Below are 20,255 nucleotides of genomic sequence, written 5' to 3' on the forward strand. Positions count from 1 at the left end.
TCATTTTCATCTCACATTAATACGAATATCATTTTACTCAAACCCTATGCTCCTTAATTACGTGCACATATGCAGGAAGAAATACGCGCAAGCGTGCGTGCATACACACACGTATATTCATTCTTTATTCTCTACTGTATGTAATATTTTTATTTTCTATTATTGAACGAGAGGGCACATACTAGTTTCGGAAAGAATGATACATGCGTAAAAATGCTCTTCCACGGAGCGTCGCAAAAATTATGCTGAAATTATTTTTTGTATCAAATTATAAGGGGCGAGATGTTGATTCGTTCGACCTCTGTATGGGAAATGTAAAATGGTGCTCGTTCATGTACGTTCAATTGTAATTTCCCTCTTATCCACGACGCTTCGGGGAATGGTCGCGAACAAATAATATATTTATAGTATATTACGAATTTAATTTTTTCAGACGAGACTATAAAAGCGAGAGGCAAGAGAATTTGCCTAGTTTTTAGCATAATTCTTGAACGATAAAAAAGATCATTGATAGTGTATAAATACATCAATATTTATTGTACATAGAGTTAAAAAAAAAAACTACTAACAAATAAAAAGGAATCAAAAATAAAGGCTTCACGATGATATTTTGTACGAATAAAAAACTTGTAAGAACTTGTGTAGAAAGCGCGTGCTTAACTCAGCACTCAGGAAGACGAACTTCGCACTTATATAATTTCGTTTTTATCTTATAACGTTTCATCAACGTGTGTGTTCTATCTTCCTTTCCTTCTTCTAAACAAAAATATATAGTAATTTATCAGGCTATCGATGATAAATCAATCGATATGTAGAGATACACATACTTATAAAATTTTAAGATTACCTTAACTTTCGTTTCCTTCTTTGCTCTTCTCGTCTTTTTTTCTCGGCGTTTGCCAACTGTACGTATTTCTTTCTTTGTTCCGGAGTCATTTGTGTCCATAATTTTCCAGCTGCACGAGCAATCACGGTTACGTGTTCCTTTGGCTTTTTACTCCGTAACCGTAGAAAGAAGATGATAAAAGGATTAGTCGCACGACATTTTATTATCTCTTTTCCACTGGTTCGGGATTCGGAACCATTTACAAATTTTTTAGTTTTTCGTGGACGATCACCTACGCTACCCAAAGGTAAAACATATAAAGTACGTTTTTATGTATTATCTTTCATAATTGAACAAACCCATGTTGGAAAGAACATCCTTACCTACCACGAATTTGAATAATATGAATTTAAGTGAATCGAAAATAAACGCGAGAACAGAATGTGTCGAAAATTGTCTTACCTGTCACCACTTTCTCGTTTTTGTCCTTTTCTTTTCGATGAATGCGTGGACCCGGTGTTTCCCATTCTCTTCGCAACTCTGTCACAATTGTTTAATAAATTCTTGTCGTAGGCCGCATTACTTGACAATTTTTTCCAAAAACTTCTCATAAAAAGTGAAGTTGAAGTGACATTGTCAACTTGAAGCGTACTTTCCCTTGTTTCGGTGGGAAAACAAATGAGCAAAAAAAATTTGTATTTTTGAATTAACTTTTTGTATGGTTACTTCACGGGATATTAATTAAAAGCGTGAAAAACAAGGAGATACCAGTTAGATAGACAGAGAAAAGAAAAGTAGATTGAATAATAATCAGAAAAAAAACTTATATTTCTATGTGTATCATTAAGTATATACAATATATGTATATACATATTTGTTTAAAAATATTAATACAATTCTCGATAAAATGATATTTTATAAAAAAAAAATAATATTTGTCATGTATACAATGTAATGGTAAATACAAAACGTATTTATTTACTAGAAATTCACAAACGAGGTATGAGGGTAATTAGCATCTTACAAATGTTAAGTATTCTATAAAATTATTTCTACAATTCTCCACCAGCTTGAGCAGCTTTTTTCGGTTTCTTATTCCATTTATCTCCACAGTAGCAAGCATTCTTCTGCGCATCCATGTAACTCTTGCATCCCAAAGCAGTTGTACCGGTAAAAAGCATTTTCGCAGCAGCTTTGCACGTATTTATTATCGCAGCCGATTGATATCCATCGCAATATTTGTACAGACACCTCTTGAATTCTAAATCACATTTCTCCTTATCCAAATTACAAGTGTCATAACAAATGTCATGCGCATCACAACATTTCGTCATTTCCGTAAGAGGTAGGTACTCCTGGTTTATCTAAAATTATTAAGTCGATTAAGATTTCTTCATATATTTTGCATATATAAAAGCATGTATTTTAGAAAATTTGCCTACTTCAATTCCTAAAGAACCACATCCGTTACTTTGAGGTTTATGATTCCAATCTGGTTTCGGTGTGACCCCTGAAATCGTCACAAACTGTTTGCTTTACAATCTTTTTAAGCAATAACCAATTAAATTTAGCTACTGTTTGTCCGCGAGAAGAAGGCTAGGCAAAGGAATGTGGGTCTTATTGGTTATCTCTGATAATACCAATAAAATCGTACAGATAAGCACACATATTGGCCGAAAATGTATATCAAATAAGATTATATAGCAACACGTGATTGTAGTGAAGGAGGGAAATAGTCCCTTGCATCTATATTGTCCCATTAGTCATCTTCTCATGTACACAGTATATCGCGTTAGGTAGTTTTTGGTATAGTTAAATTCCCTTTAATGAGATATGATCGTGAATATATCTCAATACAAATTTGTTGAGGTTGTTGTAATCAAATTATATAATGTACCAAGATGGATACAAAAATTATACATACATACATATAATACATACAGGATATTATGACGTGTTATCATCGTGTCATAGTTTGACCATTGATATCGTGTTTTGAGATCAACTGTTAGCAATTGAGTGTAAAGCGTAAAATGTAAAATTTTGATGTTGGGGACTGAGTTATATATATAAGTATAATGAACGAATGATAGGTTAAACATGTACCTCCTGGGCATTGAAAGATACAGTTCTCTTCCACCGCTGCATCGAACACTTCGTGTATATCCTTAATTTTCCTAGCTACGGTAATTGCATTTTCAAATAAATCTTGAAATACCGATTCTGCTGCTAATACAGCATCCTTTAAATTTGATAATAAACCAGCACCGTAGCCTGACCACGCGTAAGCCAGAAAAGTCAAAACGTAAACTAGAGCTTTCCGATATTGAGAAAAATCCATTTTTGTATAATCCTAACGCACTTACTGATACACTGTTCCACTCGTTTGTCAGGATATTTTTAGGTAAATTGACTCACATAAAGGTATACTCGATCGCGGACACGTGGTGACAAACGATGAAATAGTTCCCACAATATATGTACTTTCATCTTGTAATGTATATATGTACTTACTACTCTGTTCAATAAGTTCCAGGACTGTTTCGTTTACAAGAAACAGTCAAATGCTACAATGCTAGATATGTCTTTTCGTCCTATTCGGCTATTACACCTTTTTATAACATAATATGTGTTACCAGCTTCATATTGGTCAAATTTAAATAGTTTGCATACAGCAGTTTCTATTAAATGAGATTTAAGCTCACTCAAATTTGAAATTTATTGAGTAACACCTGAATCATTGAATTGAGTAACACCATGAATAATGGCAATACACCGGGTGATCTACGCCTCAAATTTCTATGTTCGCAATATTTTGGTTAAAAATTCAACAAATCTCATTCTGCATACACGGTACTCACGACCAGGATCCCTGCCATATTTCTCAATTTTCCCGATTTAAAACAACATTACGGAGACGTCGATTTCAATTTATTGAAGTGATAAAACAAAATTTGCAGAAAGAGTTAAATAACATCACGGAAATTGAGTTTTTAGAATGTTTTGGAACATAAAGAAAACGTCGGGAAAAATATATTGTAAGCAATGAGAGTTACTCTGAACATGACAAAGTAGAATTGATGAATAAACAAGTAGCTTGTGTTTCATCGGGCTTGCCCTAGAATTTTTTGAACAAAGTAGTACGTACATGCATATGCTCATTTAAATGAAAATTATAAATGATTTTTTATGTAAATAAGAAGTGACCACGTATTTTTTAAATTTGATTGATGGCAATTACTTCCAATTACTATTACTGTAGAAATAGAAGGATAATTATAACATTCTTTACCATGTAAATAATAGCCTTTATTAATTCGAAAAGAAAAATCAACAATACAGAATTTAAAAAGCGGAATCATAAATATTTCAGGTAATGTAGAATTGGATAGTATGAGTTAATATATTAAAACATTTTTTGTAGTTCTCCATTCTCATACAATTTTTTTACATCTGTTCCACCACCCAAGCACACTCCATTCACAAACACCCTGGGTACTGTTCTAGCTCCAGTCATTTCTCCCAATATAGATTGGATTTCATCTCCATCGTCCCTTTCATTCAATTCAATAGCCAGGTATTTTTTATTCATTTTATCAAAGACCTAGAATAAAGTCACATTAATTGAAGTTAGAATAAAAATAAGAAAATTATTTGCTTAATACCTGTTTAGCCATTTTGCAATATGGACAAGTGGTCTTAGAAAAAATCACAATGCTGTGAGATCCAATGAATTCATGAACTTGATCTTTCGTTGTAGGCATAGCGACTTCCTCTGCTCTGGAAATTGATAGATCCATCATATTAAATTGGTAAAATCGTTATTATAATAATATAACAGTACACTTGGTCTTGTATTCTAACTTCTATTTTGATTACTTATTATACATAAATTAAATTTATCTCCATGTCGTTTTGCTACATTTCTTTCAAATTAAAAATCTGCGAATTTTACTACCTGTCTCATAATTTTTTTCGCCGACTATGTAAGTTGTATTCATTTTAAGAATTATATTTAACATGTCACTAATAAAACCTAAAGAAATTTTATACATGTTCATTTCCAATTTTTAGTTTAAGATGAAATATGCATTTGATAGGCGTGAGAAAAATGATTCACTTTCTCCAGTGCGAAGTTTTCTTTTTTAGCTCATTATTTTGTTACTTAAACAAAATACTGTCACTGAAGAAATCGATTTGTTCCAAAAGAGATCAATTATTTAAATACAAAGTTTACAATTTCTGATACTTACATTTCTTGATTCTACATTAGCTTGTTAAAAAATGATACTATCATAAATTTGATACATACATACGCATATATTGCAATATAAAAAATATCGGTGTCGACTTTTCTATTTTAATGTAAAAGGTTTGATATATATATGTGTGTGTGTATGTATGCATTATATATATACACTTTTTATTTTTTTAGTGGCTAACAATACTTACAATTATTCTTTAAAACTCGTCTAGTGTTCGAACTCGTTGTACATATGGTGAATGATGATATATCTTATCCTATACTTTATATCTTATGCTATACTTATACTTTATCTTGCATTAAGATAATTATCTTATGTAATTTAATATCTATTTGTTTTTACTACTACTTGATGATATTAAAAATTTATATCCTTTTTTATTCTTCTTCCCTGATTTATATGTTTTATAAAAATTTTGTTAATGACGTTGTTTATGAACTGACATTAATAAAATAATTTCCAAACGGGAGCATGGGACTAATTTTTAGGAAGCTGTGAAATGAAAGTACTGTTTTTGAAAATTAAGGGTTCCATGAAAGTTAGCAAGCAGAATTTAAGTGTCTAAAAAAGTATTAGATAATTTATATTAATATGATTACAAGCATCGATGATTTTTAATTTATTTGCTAGGTGGTGTATAGATGGCGCAAATGCGAATTGTAATGGCACAGTTTTGAACGCCTCTTCAAATTGACAACTCGACGACTATCGTGTTGAGTGTTCCCTTGACACTTGACGTTACAGATTATTGAGTATTTTCTAAGGTTTCTCTGGAGTAAAGATGGTCTAAAGGACAAGTGTTGTAAAAAAGATGGGCAGAATCGTAGAAATGGCCTATCCGGGAGGTGGCTTATACGTTGTCGAGGGTGAGCTCTGCCTCCTGGTAACGGCTATGAGACGAAGCGCTCGATGGTCCTCTCACTCTCATCAGGTTAGAACGATCTTTGTTATCCTAATTCTTTTTATGGGAAAACATATGTTCCATTTCGTACAGTTATAATCTTATGTCTATCAATTGAATTATTAATTATATTTACATATACGTGTGTCATTGTCACGTGGATATATTTTGACCATTATCAAGGCAAACAGGTTGTAGTAAATAGAATAGTAGTAACATATAGTAACGGATGTTAATATATTATAATGTAATTGTTTGAATTGAAATTGTTATACATTTTTGAATCTTAATCTGCATTTTTTGTGGTTATTTTCAAGGATGATGATCAGGATACTCTTATAAAAGGATTATATAGTTTAAAAGAAGCACTAAATGAGGCAAAAGATTTATCTTATTTGGAACCAGGTGTGTTTCTGGCACCATTTCTGGAAATTATAAGATCAGAAGAAACAACTGGACCTGTTACAAGCCTTGCTTTGTCTGCTGTTAATAAAATCATATCTTATGGACTCATAAGTATGTCAGAGATGGAAAGACAGCGGGATTTCCTGTCTGGAATATTGGGAAAAACCCCAATACACTAGTCCAGACTTTTACTATAGCCGCCCTTAAGTAATAAAAATAAGAAATAGTCTTAATGTTCCAATCTGATTTTATGACGATGGGTTTGGGCTCGAAGTGACATGGCGGGTCACTGGACATAGCCACGGTCACGGGAGGGACATGTACCTAACAGAGGTATGAAATGATTATATGGCTCTCCTTAAAAACAAAGATTAACCCGATAAGCGGGGACAGGAGTATATAAGGGCAGCCTCTTTTGGATTAAGAGAGTTAGAGTGTTAGAGTTGTTAGACGAATTGCCAGTACGTTGATACTTGTCCTCCCGTGGATCCTGGATTCGTTATCACACCTGAATTCGTTGTCACCATCATCTTGACCATCCTATTACCATTACTCATAGCCTCTTGTAGTGTCCACATTCGTACTGATAAATATTGGCTACATTCGCGACGGTAAAGTAAGTAAAGGTTCATCGCCCCAAAATGCCAACCTGACTCCGACATCAGAAGTGGGATCAGTGTCGGTTATAACACTGCAAGAGCTTACGACTGATTTCGCTGCATGATGTGCAGCTATCAATTTGATTAGGGAAAAAAATCCTTAGAAAGCAGTGCCCTGAATATAATTTCAATAACGAGCGTCGAATCGATTTCTACATAGTGGAAGCATCAACTGATGGATCAAGTCATCCGGATGAGTCGTTTCCATTCCACCCCGATTTTTGGAGTCGAGTGTTCATTGATTAAAGAATCCGTAGTCTTGAGATTTTCCGGCGAAAGAACGATTGATATAGTTGTAATGTGGTGGATGAGAAATATTTGTACATCTCGACTCTTGTTCGTTGCCGGCGTTAGTGGTTTTGCATTAGAAATAAATTCGTCATGTCCTCACCGATAGTTATTTTAAAATATGATATCGCGATTGATTGTAAAATTTCAAGTCAAGGTTTTGACATAATATTATACAAAATAGCCTCACTATGTGTAAGACAAATAATTAATGCCTGTAATAAAACTGCCGAAGACGAGATCGATGTTAATGAAGTGACAATAGCGGGCAGGGTAGTGATAAAAGTCGATTAATCTTTCTTTTCGAAAATTCAAAGATTCACTCGGTACGGGTTTCCTACATACTCGCGTAAATACAGGCCAGTTAGAACTACAATTAAGTGATCCTAACATCGCCGTACAAAGAAGTTCTAATAGACTTCGCGAGGAAGAGCGCAGAAGAGTACGTGAGAGAATAAGCGAATTTATTAGAGCCAACTATCATAAGGCCTAGTAATTCGCCGTTCGCGAGTCCTATGTTACTCGCGAAGACGAAAGATGGTTCAGATAGATGATTGGTAGATTTTCGAGAACTAAATGAAAATACGGTCCCGGATCGGTATCCTTTACCCCTTATTGCGGATCAAGTCGCGAGATTGCAAAAGCAAGATATTTTATTAGTCTGGACTAGTGTATTGGGGTCCCAACGGGACGGGAAATCCCGCTGTCTTTCCATCTCCAACAAGTGTATATCCCTTATTTTATTCATTAAAGATATTTTCAGAAACATGTATTAGAATATTATTGTTTTCACAGATTCTGATCATCCTGCAATAGCACAATGTGTAGAATCAATTGCAGATGCTGTTACGCATGCAAGATTTGTTGGGACTGATGCATCAGGAGATGGGGTTGTTTTAATGAGAATACTCCAGGTCTTGAGAGCTCTTATGCTATCACCAGCTGGAGATTATCTTTCGAATGAAAGCATTTGTGAAATTATGCTCAGTTGTTTTAGAATATGTTTTGAATCACGCCTCAGTGGTAAGGATTCTCAACATATTAAAATTTTTCCTTAATTTCAACAATGTTTCTTTGGTTACAGAATTATTAAGGAAAGCAGCTGAACATTGTTTGAGAGACATGGTGCAACATCTTTTCACTCGACTACCCCAATTTGTAGATGATACTAGAGTCTTGAATATGAAAGTAAGTTAATAAATACGTCAGTGAAATATAATATTTTGATATGTTATGTGTACCTTTTCAGAAAATGAGAACAAATAATATGGAAAATAGCCGTAGTAAAAATAGAAGAAATAAAAGTCACTCAAAACAGAAAGCAAGGCAGAATACAGATAGTGCAGGGGATATTGAAAGTCAACATATTGATATTCCAAGTCCAACTGATAGAGTTAGACCAGGTTGTTTGACAACACCGGTTACTTCGGTGGGAAATATTGTTGATATGCAAGGTTCTTTGGATCAAGGTAGTGCTGAAAAAGCCGAAGAAGAAAAGAATGAAAACAAGGATCATAATAAAAAGGACTTAAATAATATAAATAATACCACCAAGCAGGAAGATGGATCGGATGCAAAAAGGGCGAAAGAAGATTTAAAGGATATCAAAGAATGTAAAGAAAATATTAACGAAATAGAGGATAAAACAAGCATTGTGAATGATAAAGAACAAGTTTTACAGAAAGTAGATAAAAGCATGGAAAATGCAGAAATAGATGAACACAATCAAACTAAAAAAGTAAATTTATTAAAGGAAGGAAATCAAGGTACTTATATTAATTTTTTTTAATTGCAGTTTTAATTATCACTTTTTTGGTTTTGCAGAAAATCTAAAAAAATCAGTCGACGACGAGAAAAATGTGGAATTAATAAAATCTCCGACAGGAAGTGTAGAGGATTTATTGGTAGATGAAAATTCAAGTAGTGCGAACAATGTATCTAAAGCCAAAGAATCTGAACAAGTCGAAGAATATATAAATGCGCAAGGAGTTCGTTTTATGCCACATCAACAATTAGCACCGTATGGTGCTCTATGTGTCCGTGAATTATTTAGGTTTCTTGTGTCTTTGTGTAATCCCCTTGATAAACAAAATAGTGACGTTATGACACATCTTGGGCTCACTTTACTACAAGTAGTCTTAGAAACAGCTGCCGATTATCTTTCCAATTTTCAGTCGTTATTGGTGCTTGTGAAAGATGATCTTTGTAGAAATCTTATCTTGGTAATGATGATGCAGTAATCATTCATATTTATTTTTGTTAATTTTACTTGGAAATAGGAATGTAAAAAGCTGTATAATAATTATAATTGTATTTACCAGCTTCTTGGCACAGATCGATTGCCGATCCTTGCAGTGAATTTGCAAGTATCATTCTTGTTATTTGAATCGCAAAGGGAACATTTGAAATTTCAAATGGAGCATTATATAAGCAAATTGATGGAAATAATAAGTTCAGATTCGAATAGGATATCATATGAACAACGTGAACTAGCTCTCGGTATGGATATCATATATATTATTAGTTATAGTTTGTGGAAGTTTACCTGCAATTATGTAATGGAAATTCAACTTTCCTTAATTTTAGAGGCCATTGTACAATTATGGAGAATACCCGGTTTACCAGCAGAATTGTACTTAAACTACGATTGCGGATTATATTCTACTAATTTATATGAAGAATTAATGAAACTTTTGTCAAAGGTATACAATATATTGATTCCAATATGCGAAACAGATATAGATGTTTATTAAATATATCTTTTTTATTAAAAATTGCACTCGATATATTTTGTTATTAGAATGCTTCAGCACTAATAGGTAACATGCAGAATATGCAATTCGTTTCCTTGGATGCCATATTTACGTTGATCTCTGGAATGGCAATCAGATGTAAAGGCTACAAAGAATTGTGTAAACCGTCTCGGCATAGTGCATCACCAAATCTTCCAACACGAGAGGAACTGCTGGCTATAAAGGCAAATAAGCGGGTTTGTATTTAGTTAATTACGTTTTAAAATAAACCTTGTATTTTTTGTTTTTTTTTCTCCATTTCGTTCCGTTCTTATTTCATCTTTTTCTATTTCTTCTTTTCTATTGTTAAGAAAAATTTTATAAGTATGTATTCTTCCCATACAGTGGTTGGTACACGGTACGGAAAAATTTAATGAAAATCCGCGAGAGGGAATCGCTAAACTTACAGAACATGGTCTTCTGGGTGGAAGTCCAGGTAATCCTGATCCAGAGAAAGTAGCCAAATTCTTGAAGGAGAACCCTGGACTTGACAAAAAAGCTATTGGAGAATATATTAGTAAAAAAGAAAATAAAAGCGTTTTAAATTGTTTCGTTCATAATTTTGATTTGAAGGATATGCGAATCGATCAAGCTCTACGACTTTATCTGGAGTCTTTCAGACTTCCTGGTGAAGCTCCACTTATTTCTTTGTTGCTTGAAAAATTTGCAGAACATTGGCATGTAAGTCTGGTATTCCACATATTACGTATATAATATAGTATAATGAGTTAAAATATAAAGAATCTTCTGTTTGATCTCTAGGACAGTAATGGAAGGCCGTTTGCATCAGCAGATGCTGCATTTACTTTAGCGTATGCTGTAATTATGTTAAATGTTGATCAACATAATTACAATGTAAAGCGACAAAACAATCCTATGACTGTCGACGAATTTAAAAGAAATTTAAAAAAGGTGAACGGCGGTGCTGATTTCGATCAAGGAATGCTTGATGAGATATATGCTTCTATAAAGTAAAATTACTTTCCTTTATGCTCTTTAACAATAATTATTATGGTATTTAGTGTTTACGAATAGTTTGTATATTATACGTCTTTTGTTAGAGGTGAAGAAATCGTGATGCCTGCTGAACAGACTGGGTTGGTCAAAGATAATTACTTGTGGAAAGTTCTATTACGCAGAGGCGTCGGTCTTGAAAGTTTCTACTTAAGGATTGGGAATTGTGGTGAATTTGTGGATAAGGAACTAGCTGAAGAAGCATGGGCTCCTATTATAAGTGCGCTTTGCAGAGCGTATGACAAAGCGCCCGATAGATCGTTACAACGTCGAGTCGCTGAAACTTTCTACCTGTTTGTTTCATATATCGATTAAATTAAATTAAATTAAACTGAGATTAAGATATCGTAATAAAAAATAGGAATATATTGGTAATAACGATAAAAACGCATGTTTTTATTTATGTTGCAGTTGCGCTTCAATTAGTGCTCATTATGGGATGACCAGTGATTTGGATACTCTTATAGTAAGTTTATGCAAGTTTACTGGTCTGGCGACTGGTGGTGAGCCTGATCAAGTAGTTTTACAACTGGGTGGAAGTAGCAGGTGTCAATTAGCTGCACGTACACTGTTCAAAATTACTCATATACACGGGGATGTAATAAGAGCGTCGTGGAAAAATATCATCGATTGTCTGCAATCGTTATACAAGGCAAGACTATTGCCGAAGAGTCTGACTGAAGGAGAAGATTTTATCGATCCATCCGGGAAGATATCGTTACTTCGAGAACCTATTACACCTAAACCAGCTCCGGTGGATCAGGGAATATTATCTAGTTTATATTCCTATATAGCAATGGATACCTCACGCATGTCTCATCCAGCGGAAACGACTGCAAGAAAAAGAGCTGCAGAATTTGTTGGGACTTGCTATCTTAAACAAATTATCGAGGAAAGCAAATTCTTGCAAGTCGAATCGCTTCGGTCTCTTGTCGGTGCTTTGGTATTGCCAAATTCTCATGACGAAGATGTATCTGTATTTTTGCTGGAATTATTGTTGGAAGTAACTATTCAAAATCGTGATAGAGTAGCGTGCATTTGGCCAGTAGTTCAAGGTTATCTAGATGGACTATTAACAACAGCTGCACGTGAAAATCACCCATACCTTTTGGAACGAGTGGCTGTTGGAATGTTGAGATTAGCGATTAGGTTACTACGAGGAGAAGAATATGCGTGCACCGTTTTGCCTCCTTTGTTGCCCTTGGCTCATCTGCCTTCTTCTACGAGTACACCACTCGCGAGACAGATCGCGTACGGTTTGTTCGAGTTGCTTAAAACTGGCGCCGCTAATATTCACAGTACGGAAGATTGGAAAGTGGTGTTCAATTTGTTGGAGTGTGCAGGTGCCGGAGCGTTGCTGCCAAAACAATCGAACACCGTACTGGATGAAGCAACCAATTCTAGAACATCGATATTGGATCCTAGACCGATTAGTCCTGTGCCTGAATGGGTACTAGTGTCTCCAACAGGGACGGAAGCACCGTTGCCTGTTGCTGCCGATACGATAGTCTTGGACCGCGATTTACAACCTCACGACCCTGCTGCGTTTGTTAAATGCTGTGAAAGCTTAACGTTTCTAGTCAGAGATGTGGCTCATGTAACTCCATTTAACTTCGAATTATGTATTCGTTGCGTGAGGACATTCGCCGAAGCAGTCCTTCAGTGTTCGGGAAAAAGGAACAAAGTACTCAGTCCAATTGATGAACCTGTTGCTGCAGCTACCGCTGCTACCTATCAACAGAGTCCTATACAATTGCTGGATCTGATGCACACGCTTCATACCAGGATCGCCCAAGTATTTCGATGGTGGGCAGAAGAAGGGAATGGTACAGAAAATGTTTCATTATGGTTACACGTGTGGAGGCCTTTGTTGCAAGGAATCGCGAGGTTGTGTTGCGATGCTCGCAGACAGGTACGCACAGCAGCTATAACATATCTTCAAAGTACCCTACTTGCTCACGACTTAGCACAATTGTCAGCAGTGGAGTGGTCTCAGTGTTTGGAACAGGTTCTGTTCCCTCTACTGGCTCAGTTACTTGGACCAATAGCATCGAATGATCCTATCGGTGTAGAGGAGACAAGAGTGAGAGCAGCCATGTTATTATCAAAAGTGTTCCTTCATCATTTGAATCCGTTGTTAACCCTTCCTGGATTTTTACCACTCTGGCTTACCGTGTTAAGTTTACTCCGTGCTTATATGCATGCCGATAATAGCGAACTTCTTTTCGAAGCCATACCGGAATCGTTGAAGAATATGTTACTGGTCATGTCTTCCGCTAATGTATTGGCTCCAACATCGAATCTGTGGACTCCAACTTGGAGGACGATCGATGCATTTTTACCTAATTTGAAGGCAGAATTATTCCCAGAACCACCGGTTATCCCAGTTGTACCATCCTCGTCTGAATTGCCTCAGACACAACAAACTTCACCAGTAATCAGTTTGATCGAGCAACAACAACCATGTTTTCCCGGGTCCATAGCACCACCTCAACCGAAACCCAACGTATCAGCCGATGATACACATTATAATCGGCCCTCATCAATCGTTATCGATTCCGAAGATATGTCAGCAATAGTGGCATCGACGATACCAAAAGTATCGAATGAAGAGAATTCTGAATGTTTATCAAAGTCGATTATTTGTGGAAATAAGGATTTAGAGAAGGCTACAACAGTAAATGTGAAGAATGAATACGAAGAACGGAGACAGCAGCTGCAATATCAGCAAGCATTATTACATTCGCAATCTGAACAACATTTACCATATAATCAAGAAATAGAACACGCTGGAGCGCTAAATTCTTCTCTCCGTACAGATACATCTCAGGTAAAATTTATTACGTTCTACCTTTCCTTTTTTCTCTCCTTTTATCTTGTTCACGAATCGTTTGCCACGGTATTTGAAATAATTCTGGTAACTTAAGAAAGAAATGTTTCCAACAAAAGTTTATTGGTAATAATGATACTTTAACATTTTTTTTGCGTCAGTATATTCTTCATTTGATATCAGTGAATTTTTGAAACGTGTCTGAACATCTGACACGTCTGAAACATTTTTCTCTTAATTGATCAGAAAGTGGCAACAGTTATACTTAGTAAATGTAACCGAGTATTTTCTTTACAGACGATGACTGTAGATTCCGCAGCAACAACAATGTTCAATTCTGCAGCATACTTTACTGAAGATCCGGCAGCGGATCGATTATTTGCCGTGACTAATCCTTGACCACTGTATATTTATTATGTATATTGTATCATTGCTATTCCAGAAGAGAAATTTTTGGGCGAAGTTTTAGCGAAAGGGAGATTAGTACACGTTGCAGTAGATGAACCTTTGGTTTCTTGTATATTTTACATTACGATATATTAATAATAATATATAATGATGCATTTGATATTATTATTAATATATACGTATACATAAACATTGTATACATTATACGTATATATACATAAATAATAATAATGTGTGTGATGCGATATCGTATTTCGTGAAATTTCGTTATTTTCATAATCATCTTTATGAACGTTTAGTTCTTTTAACCAATGTATCATTATGTATTGATATACCGGAATACGACGCGCATTACGATATCGTTAATAATATTATTATAAACTGTTTCTAGACGAACGAGTGGTGGTAAATCAGTTAAAATTCTTGCAACTGTACGAAAATAATTACAAATTAATCTACTGCTTGTATCTCGATACTTGGAGGGCTGAAAATCATAGAGGTTTAGATCAATCCACTGCTTTATCCATAGCGTTCTGTGTTTATTATCATAACAATTTCACTACATTTTTCTAATCAAAGCATATTATATTTTAATTAAAATTATTAAAATAAATATTGAAACGTACCCTAACAAAAAAGATTTTTTCTTGAATCTTTTATGATAATTGATGGGATGATACTTTCAAGAGTTTCGATACTTGGCTAAATCCAAATTCCCGAAATCTTGACCTACACTGATATGGTTTTCAGCCCGTCATGTATGCATCGATACGTACAGTTTGCAAGACGAGGATTCATCCTTCTTGATTTACATCTTTTTTCCATTCCTTTACATTTTATGTATGTACATATGAATATGTAAAATCTGAGATATCTGGGGTCAAGGTTCGAACCAATTTCGCGTGTCACTACCTGACACGATTGTGATTTCCGTGGTTCGATTACGAATAATCACTTTGTACATACTTGTTATATCTTGATTATGATATATGAATTTCTGTAAGCTTTGTAACATGTTTGAGACACAGTTACAAGAAATATTTTACGAGGTAAACTTACACCCCAACGCTACCCCAACGCTTGACTCAAGTAGACAATGTAATTGAGAAATGCGTTAAATAATATTCGAAGCAGCCGTGCTGCTTGACTTTTTAAATATAGGAGAAACCTATATATCCATGTTTCTTATTTCGCAGACTTATAGATACGTGTATGTACGCGCACGTTCAGCGTCGAGACAGATTTAGAAACAGTTTCGTAAACGAGGTATAAATCAACATTTTCCTTGGATTTTCTTCCCTTTATCCTTTCAATTTCTTCGACATTAGTGTAGCACACACATGTTTATATGTAGGTCTTTTACTTGAACGTACGCGTTGATGACGCATGTATGCGAGTAAATTATCGTATAATTCTGAACGTGAAGCAGCTATAATTAGTTGGAGACACAATCGTTCTAGATTCTAGATTCTAGAATATTCGTAACTGTGGTTGATTTCGGTCCTCTGTTCGCGGATGCCTGTTCACTTTACATTTTTTATTCTGCACAAGCAACCTAGATATTCAACTTATTTTTAAATATTTGTCCATTTTTCACATGTTTATGTCTCTCTGTTGTACATGATTGTATAGAAAAATACAAGATCAAAGACATTTTAACGCTTTCATGTTTTTAGTATCATTTATCGTGGCGATGCGATGGTACATAGCTTAGGTTTATTATTTTTCATTAAAAGAGAATTTCGTATAAAATTAGTATTTGGTGTACAGCAGACGTTCGATGTACCAAACGTGGAGATATAGAGCAATTATAAAATTAGTGGAAGGCTAAAATTTATACATGGGAATTACACCGCGTAGATCGAGTAAAAAGTCGGATGCAAGTCGCAAGATCGACTAACGATTAAAATTTACAATTTTCGTCGACCGCATAGGTAATTAGAGATAAATAGTCATATTTTTACGCAATTGGTCCGAAATTTGTTAAAATTGTTTAGTCCCAATGCATTATCGTTAGACTGCGGATATTTATACAAACTTATATTTCTATGAATATAATCAACAAGATGAAATTTAAGTAGAAAATTGTATTACCTACTAGATACTATAGAAAGTATTTTGGATACTTTATATATTTTTGCATATTATACTCATTTCGTGCATTCTTGCGCCTTCGAATTTCTCATAAATGTATAAAAATCCTCAATCTAATTATCACCACAATGTTGTTTTTGGTTTGCTACTGGTCCCTTCGGCAATAGTATCCGAGTGTTTTACATTTCTGACAAAGGTGTTGCGGATGAACTTTACTCTGGTCGGATACGTCCAATCCGTCTGGCTTCTCTAATGGTCTCTGGAAACACGGAAAACGTAATGAGATTACGAAACGTAATTGTGTTGGTGCATAATGAATATATGACGTAGCGCTCAGTGAACGCTTGGTTATTCGATTTACTTGCCAGTTTGGCAGAAGACAGTTTTAGTACGAATTTAATGCATATTACCAGTCGAAACTACATTTATATTTTAACGCTATTGCGTCGTTAGAGTCAACGCATACGGAATTTGTCGGAAAAGAAATGTTACGTTGGCTTCAAAGCAAGTTTTCCCTTGGCGACCGTTCGCAATCCTGAAACTCTATTGCTAGCTTTTGTTTACTTGCACTTGCACTTGTTTGCTGAGTATTTATTTTCTCGTTTAAATAGAATCTCGATAAATATGCGCTTACGTTCAGGTCACGGGACACTTTGATAGAATGAATGATTTAGAAAATGATCATCTCTTTATTTTTGAGATTTTCTCCACTTCCGATATTAGATACAATAAACTACAAAAGTTTTATGAATATAATTCTATACATTATACAAAACATTTAGAAATTTCGTTAGCACTTAAAAAAATCGCCAACAGCGTTTTTTAAAAATATTTTTATGAGTTTCTTAGTATGCTTTTTCGAATCATATCAAAGAATAGCTGCGATTCTATCCTCGATCGAATAGTTTATTACAAGTGTATTTAAATAAGTGTTCAATGATTTATAATCGGTAGTATACATTCTCACCTGTTTATGAGGATAAACGTTTATATGACATTTGATGCACTCTTGGCCCATATTAGCCCAACTGTTCCCCGACATCCATTTACGCTTGCATTTGGGACATTTGTACTCTCCAAAGCATCGTTTCTTTCCTTGGTACGGTGTCAAACCCTCGCCTTTTGGACGTGCCTGGAATGGGTATTCATTTCGAAGATTATTATTCTATGCTTAGTTATCGATAGTTATCGGTGACGGGAGCAAGTGAAGCGAAGTGATTCGAGTAATTCATTTTTTGAACGTTTGATTCACGTATAGTAGAACTCTATTTGTTCGAATCCATCTGATAGTCAAGATCATATAAGCAAGGTGTTTCAAAATATTCAGGCAAATATTCAGAAGCATTTAATACTCATCAAAACACACAAAAGAATCTTGATAAACACGAGTTTAAATATCATTAGCTTCAGAGTTATAAAACGGAGTTCTCAATTATAAGCCTGTAACAACATAAGAGATTTTATCGCGTGAAGAGGATTTTCCAAACTGTAGCGTAGGCACACAGCCAGTAATATGTTGACAACGATTAAGAGATTGAAATAGTGAAATGTAATTTTGGAAATAGTGGAAAATCGAAATCAATTCGTAAAATTAGCTTAGAAGAAAGAGGTGTGCAAAAGGTTGAGGAGAATCTCGTCACAACTTTGCTTACTACTCTTTTATAGAATCACCAAATTAATTGGGCATTAATTAATATTTCGTTCAAATAAAACGTGTTAATAGGTGCAAGCATGAGAAAGTCAGCCTCAAAAGGTTGGAAATACTATATGACACGTTTCATGAAATATTCATGACGGTGTTATTACTCGGATCTATCCAAGAACATTATATATCTATACATAGCCAATGAAGTTACGTTGATACGTTTTGATTGTTACGAAGATCACATCTTGGATCGTTTTTGATTGAGAAATACGCACATACGAACACACACGAATACACACATACACACACCTGCGGACAGTCTTTGATGTAATGACCTTTCTTGAAGCATAGGTGACAGAGGTAACTAGGTGGTGGCCTTTTGGTTGGTTTTCTATCTAGTAGCCCCATTTCTCTGAAACGATCCGCAAGCTCGCCGATATTATCCGCAAAGTTGCTTCCTATCGCGCAACAAGGATCAAGTGCGCTACGATGCGTATGAGTTTGCGACGTCGCCGTTGAAAAACCACTCCATATCGTCGGGAAAAGTTTGCTCTGGAGTCACAATCGGTCATCGTTCTATCAATTGTCATTAAAAGGTTATTTTGCCAAAGTCAATTTCACGAAGGTGTAAAAGTATTCTGAATTTATAGGGGCTTAGTGAATTATATTTATCGGGCGTGAATTTATAGTTTGAAACTATAGTACATGATCGATGTTTCAGTTGTTTTATTATAAAAAGGTAGATTATATTAAGGAATAAGAAACGCGTTAACGTAACATTTCGTTTATGAAAGGTTTCTATAAGTGTTTAAATATTTTCGTGGACCATCGTATCAATGGAAAGGCATTTGATCTTTTTTTTTTATCAAAAACAAATGCAAGAGAGAAACACAGAGACAAAAAGAGAGAAATTGTAAAACCTGATCTCGTGTTTGAGCAGAATTCTGATCGGCGATTGCCAGGTACACCCAATTGAGCAAATGGGGCGAGTAGTGTGGTTGGTGGATCGGCTTCTGACCTTGGCTACCGGCAGCGTTCATAGGTCCAAGGCCAAGCTGAGGCGATTCCTGTGGCTGTAAATGTTGAATCGCCGGCGTTGGATGGCAAGCGGCCATGCTTAGGAATTTACCGTTGTTCCACGAGATTCTCGATTCGAATTATCACCTTTTCGAGCATGTTCGAGGAATGTCTAAACGACATTTTCCCAATGCAGTGATACTGTTCATTCTTACCGATGCATCTTCGTATCGAACGTCTTCACAAACCACCGACCCGAAGAACTTTTGGTACACCACTGGCAACCCTGTGCTGACTATTTCGTTTAAAAATACGAATTCGACGTTTCGTTACATTCTCAGCAGCCAGTTGTTCCTCGAGATTAATTTTACATCAGACACTGAAATCTGCATGTACTGTCAACGAGTAGTATGTTAGCGAGTAATACTTTTTTTTTAGACGATGTCGTAGCGATGCACGTTAGAATTAAATATCAAATATCAACAACTCTGAAGTCTCTCACTTTCGATATATTTTTTCCATTTTCACGAAATACGTCGCGTTATATTGCGTCATACATGTTGGCGAGAAGAGTTCCCATTTAGCCTGATATAGATCGGAGCAACGAGTTTTGCTAAATCATTCAGGCTAAACGAACGCAAATAATTTCACCCAGTTTTGCCTTACGCTCTTGTATAATTTCGCTCTCATGTAAGTTCATTCTCTCATCTTATACCTACATGTGTAAGTAGGTTTCATACGGGCGATTTACCTAATGTTACGTGTTTTAACGTACGAGGTAAATTATTTTTTCGTTTTCACTAACTCATGTTCCTTTTTATCCTTGATTTTGCCTTTACTCTCGTTTTGTACAATTACTCTCGATTAAGTTGCAGGGTTTTTCGATTACCTTTCATTAACGAGCATTTATCTCACTATCTGTGCTTCGACATTCGTTATCGTTGCTCGTTGTCGATAGTGACGATGGCAGATGCCGATGGTGGATGCCGATGGTGGATGCCGATGGTGGATGCCGATGGTTGACGGTGATGTTGATGACGCTACTCCTTTCCTATGTTTCTTTTTCTGTCTCAATCGATTAGCCGGAAATTATTGAATTTTTGCGGATGAT

At 35.2% G+C, this 20,255-nt stretch overlaps 5 protein-coding genes across 7 annotated transcripts; 1 reads left to right on the forward strand and 4 right to left on the reverse strand.

The window, feature by feature from the left end:
- Positions 1–509: 509 nt before the first annotated feature.
- Positions 510–1,653, reverse strand: LOC117209999. Its single transcript, XM_033452527.1, has 3 exons — positions 1,289–1,653; positions 848–1,123; positions 510–756 (listed from the first exon to the last, which is right to left on the reverse strand). The coding sequence occupies exons 1-3, from the start codon at positions 1,435–1,437 to the stop codon at positions 738–740; spliced, it is 444 nt and encodes a 147-aa protein (XP_033308418.1). The 5' UTR covers positions 1,438–1,653; the 3' UTR covers positions 510–737.
- A 125-nt stretch (positions 1,654–1,778) lies between these two features.
- Positions 1,779–3,324, reverse strand: LOC117209997 (group XIIA secretory phospholipase A2). The gene is made up of 3 exons (XM_033452522.1): positions 2,933–3,324; positions 2,269–2,336; positions 1,779–2,190 (listed from the first exon to the last, which is right to left on the reverse strand). The coding sequence occupies exons 1-3, from the start codon at positions 3,165–3,167 to the stop codon at positions 1,879–1,881; spliced, it is 615 nt and encodes a 204-aa protein (XP_033308413.1). The 5' UTR covers positions 3,168–3,324; the 3' UTR covers positions 1,779–1,878.
- Positions 3,325–4,113: 789 nt separating this feature from the next.
- On the reverse strand, positions 4,114–5,395 carry LOC117209998 (glutaredoxin-C4-like). 3 transcript variants are annotated; one of them, XM_033452523.1, is made up of 3 exons: positions 5,279–5,395; positions 4,492–4,606; positions 4,114–4,430 (listed from the first exon to the last, which is right to left on the reverse strand). In XM_033452523.1, the coding sequence occupies exons 2-3, from the start codon at positions 4,588–4,590 to the stop codon at positions 4,233–4,235; spliced, it is 297 nt and encodes a 98-aa protein (XP_033308414.1). In that variant the 5' UTR covers positions 4,591–4,606; positions 5,279–5,395; the 3' UTR covers positions 4,114–4,232. The 3 variants fall into 3 exon arrangements, with proteins under 3 accessions (XP_033308414.1, XP_033308417.1, XP_033308415.1); XM_033452526.1 differs by lacking the exon at positions 5,279–5,395 and adding an exon at positions 5,080–5,098; XM_033452524.1 differs by lacking the exon at positions 5,279–5,395 and adding an exon at positions 4,785–4,933.
- Positions 5,396–5,754: 359 nt separating this feature from the next.
- On the forward strand, positions 5,755–15,560 carry LOC117209989 (Golgi-specific brefeldin A-resistance guanine nucleotide exchange factor 1). The gene is made up of 14 exons (XM_033452492.1): positions 5,755–6,022; positions 6,310–6,508; positions 8,140–8,367; positions 8,429–8,532; positions 8,594–9,110; positions 9,169–9,566; positions 9,666–9,843; positions 9,931–10,046; positions 10,145–10,333; positions 10,482–10,817; positions 10,899–11,107; positions 11,198–11,443; positions 11,562–13,980; positions 14,278–15,560. Exons 1-14 carry the CDS (start codon positions 5,903–5,905, stop codon positions 14,377–14,379), a joined length of 5,361 nt encoding a protein of 1,786 aa, XP_033308383.1. The 5' UTR covers positions 5,755–5,902; the 3' UTR covers positions 14,380–15,560.
- A 428-nt stretch (positions 15,561–15,988) lies between these two features.
- On the reverse strand, positions 15,989–19,879 carry LOC117209995 (zinc finger CCHC domain-containing protein 24-like). Its single transcript, XM_033452521.1, has 4 exons — positions 19,048–19,879; positions 18,437–18,679; positions 17,450–17,614; positions 15,989–16,741 (listed from the first exon to the last, which is right to left on the reverse strand). Exons 1-4 carry the CDS (start codon positions 19,240–19,242, stop codon positions 16,628–16,630), a joined length of 717 nt encoding a protein of 238 aa, XP_033308412.1. The 5' UTR covers positions 19,243–19,879; the 3' UTR covers positions 15,989–16,627.
- Between the last annotated feature and the right edge of the window lie 376 nt (positions 19,880–20,255).

This window comes from Bombus bifarius, unplaced genomic scaffold (assembly GCF_011952205.1).
Source record: "Bombus bifarius isolate JDL3187 unplaced genomic scaffold, Bbif_JDL3187 scf7180000008197, whole genome shotgun sequence".
Taxonomy (NCBI): domain Eukaryota; kingdom Metazoa; phylum Arthropoda; class Insecta; order Hymenoptera; family Apidae; genus Bombus; species Bombus bifarius.

Coding starts and splice junctions, on each gene's coding strand:
- LOC117209999 (XM_033452527.1), bottom strand. CDS start 1,437: ATGAGAAGTTTTTGGAAAAAATTGTCAAGTAATGCGGCCTACGACAAG. Junction 1,124..1,288: donor AAACGAGAAAGTGGTGACAG/GTAAGACAATTT, acceptor ACCTTTGGGTAG/CGTAGGTGATCGTCCACGAA.
- LOC117209997 (XM_033452522.1), bottom strand. CDS start 3,167: ATGGATTTTTCTCAATATCGGAAAGCTCTAGTTTACGTTTTGACTTTT. Junction 2,337..2,932: donor TATCTTTCAATGCCCAGGAG/GTACATGTTTAA, acceptor TGACGATTTCAG/GGGTCACACCGAAACCAGAT. Junction 2,191..2,268: donor GTGGTTCTTTAGGAATTGAA/GTAGGCAAATTT, acceptor TAATAATTTTAG/ATAAACCAGGAGTACCTACC.
- LOC117209998 (XM_033452523.1), bottom strand. CDS start 4,590: ATGCCTACAACGAAAGATCAAGTTCATGAATTCATTGGATCTCACAGC. Junction 4,431..4,491: donor ATTGCAAAATGGCTAAACAG/GTATTAAGCAAA, acceptor ACTTTATTCTAG/GTCTTTGATAAAATGAATAA.
- LOC117209989 (XM_033452492.1), top strand. CDS start 5,903: ATGGGCAGAATCGTAGAAATGGCCTATCCGGGAGGTGGCTTATACGTT. Junction 9,111..9,168: donor ATTAAAGGAAGGAAATCAAG/GTACTTATATTA, acceptor TTGGTTTTGCAG/AAAATCTAAAAAAATCAGTC. Junction 11,444..11,561: donor GTCGCTGAAACTTTCTACCT/GTTTGTTTCATA, acceptor TTTATGTTGCAG/TTGCGCTTCAATTAGTGCTC.
- LOC117209995 (XM_033452521.1), bottom strand. CDS start 19,242: ATGGCCGCTTGCCATCCAACGCCGGCGATTCAACATTTACAGCCACAG. Junction 18,680..19,047: donor CTGCTCAAACACGAGATCAG/GTTTTACAATTT, acceptor TTGTGACTCCAG/AGCAAACTTTTCCCGACGAT. Junction 16,742..17,449: donor ACGTTTATCCTCATAAACAG/GTGAGAATGTAT, acceptor CCGTGTTTCCAG/AGACCATTAGAGAAGCCAGA.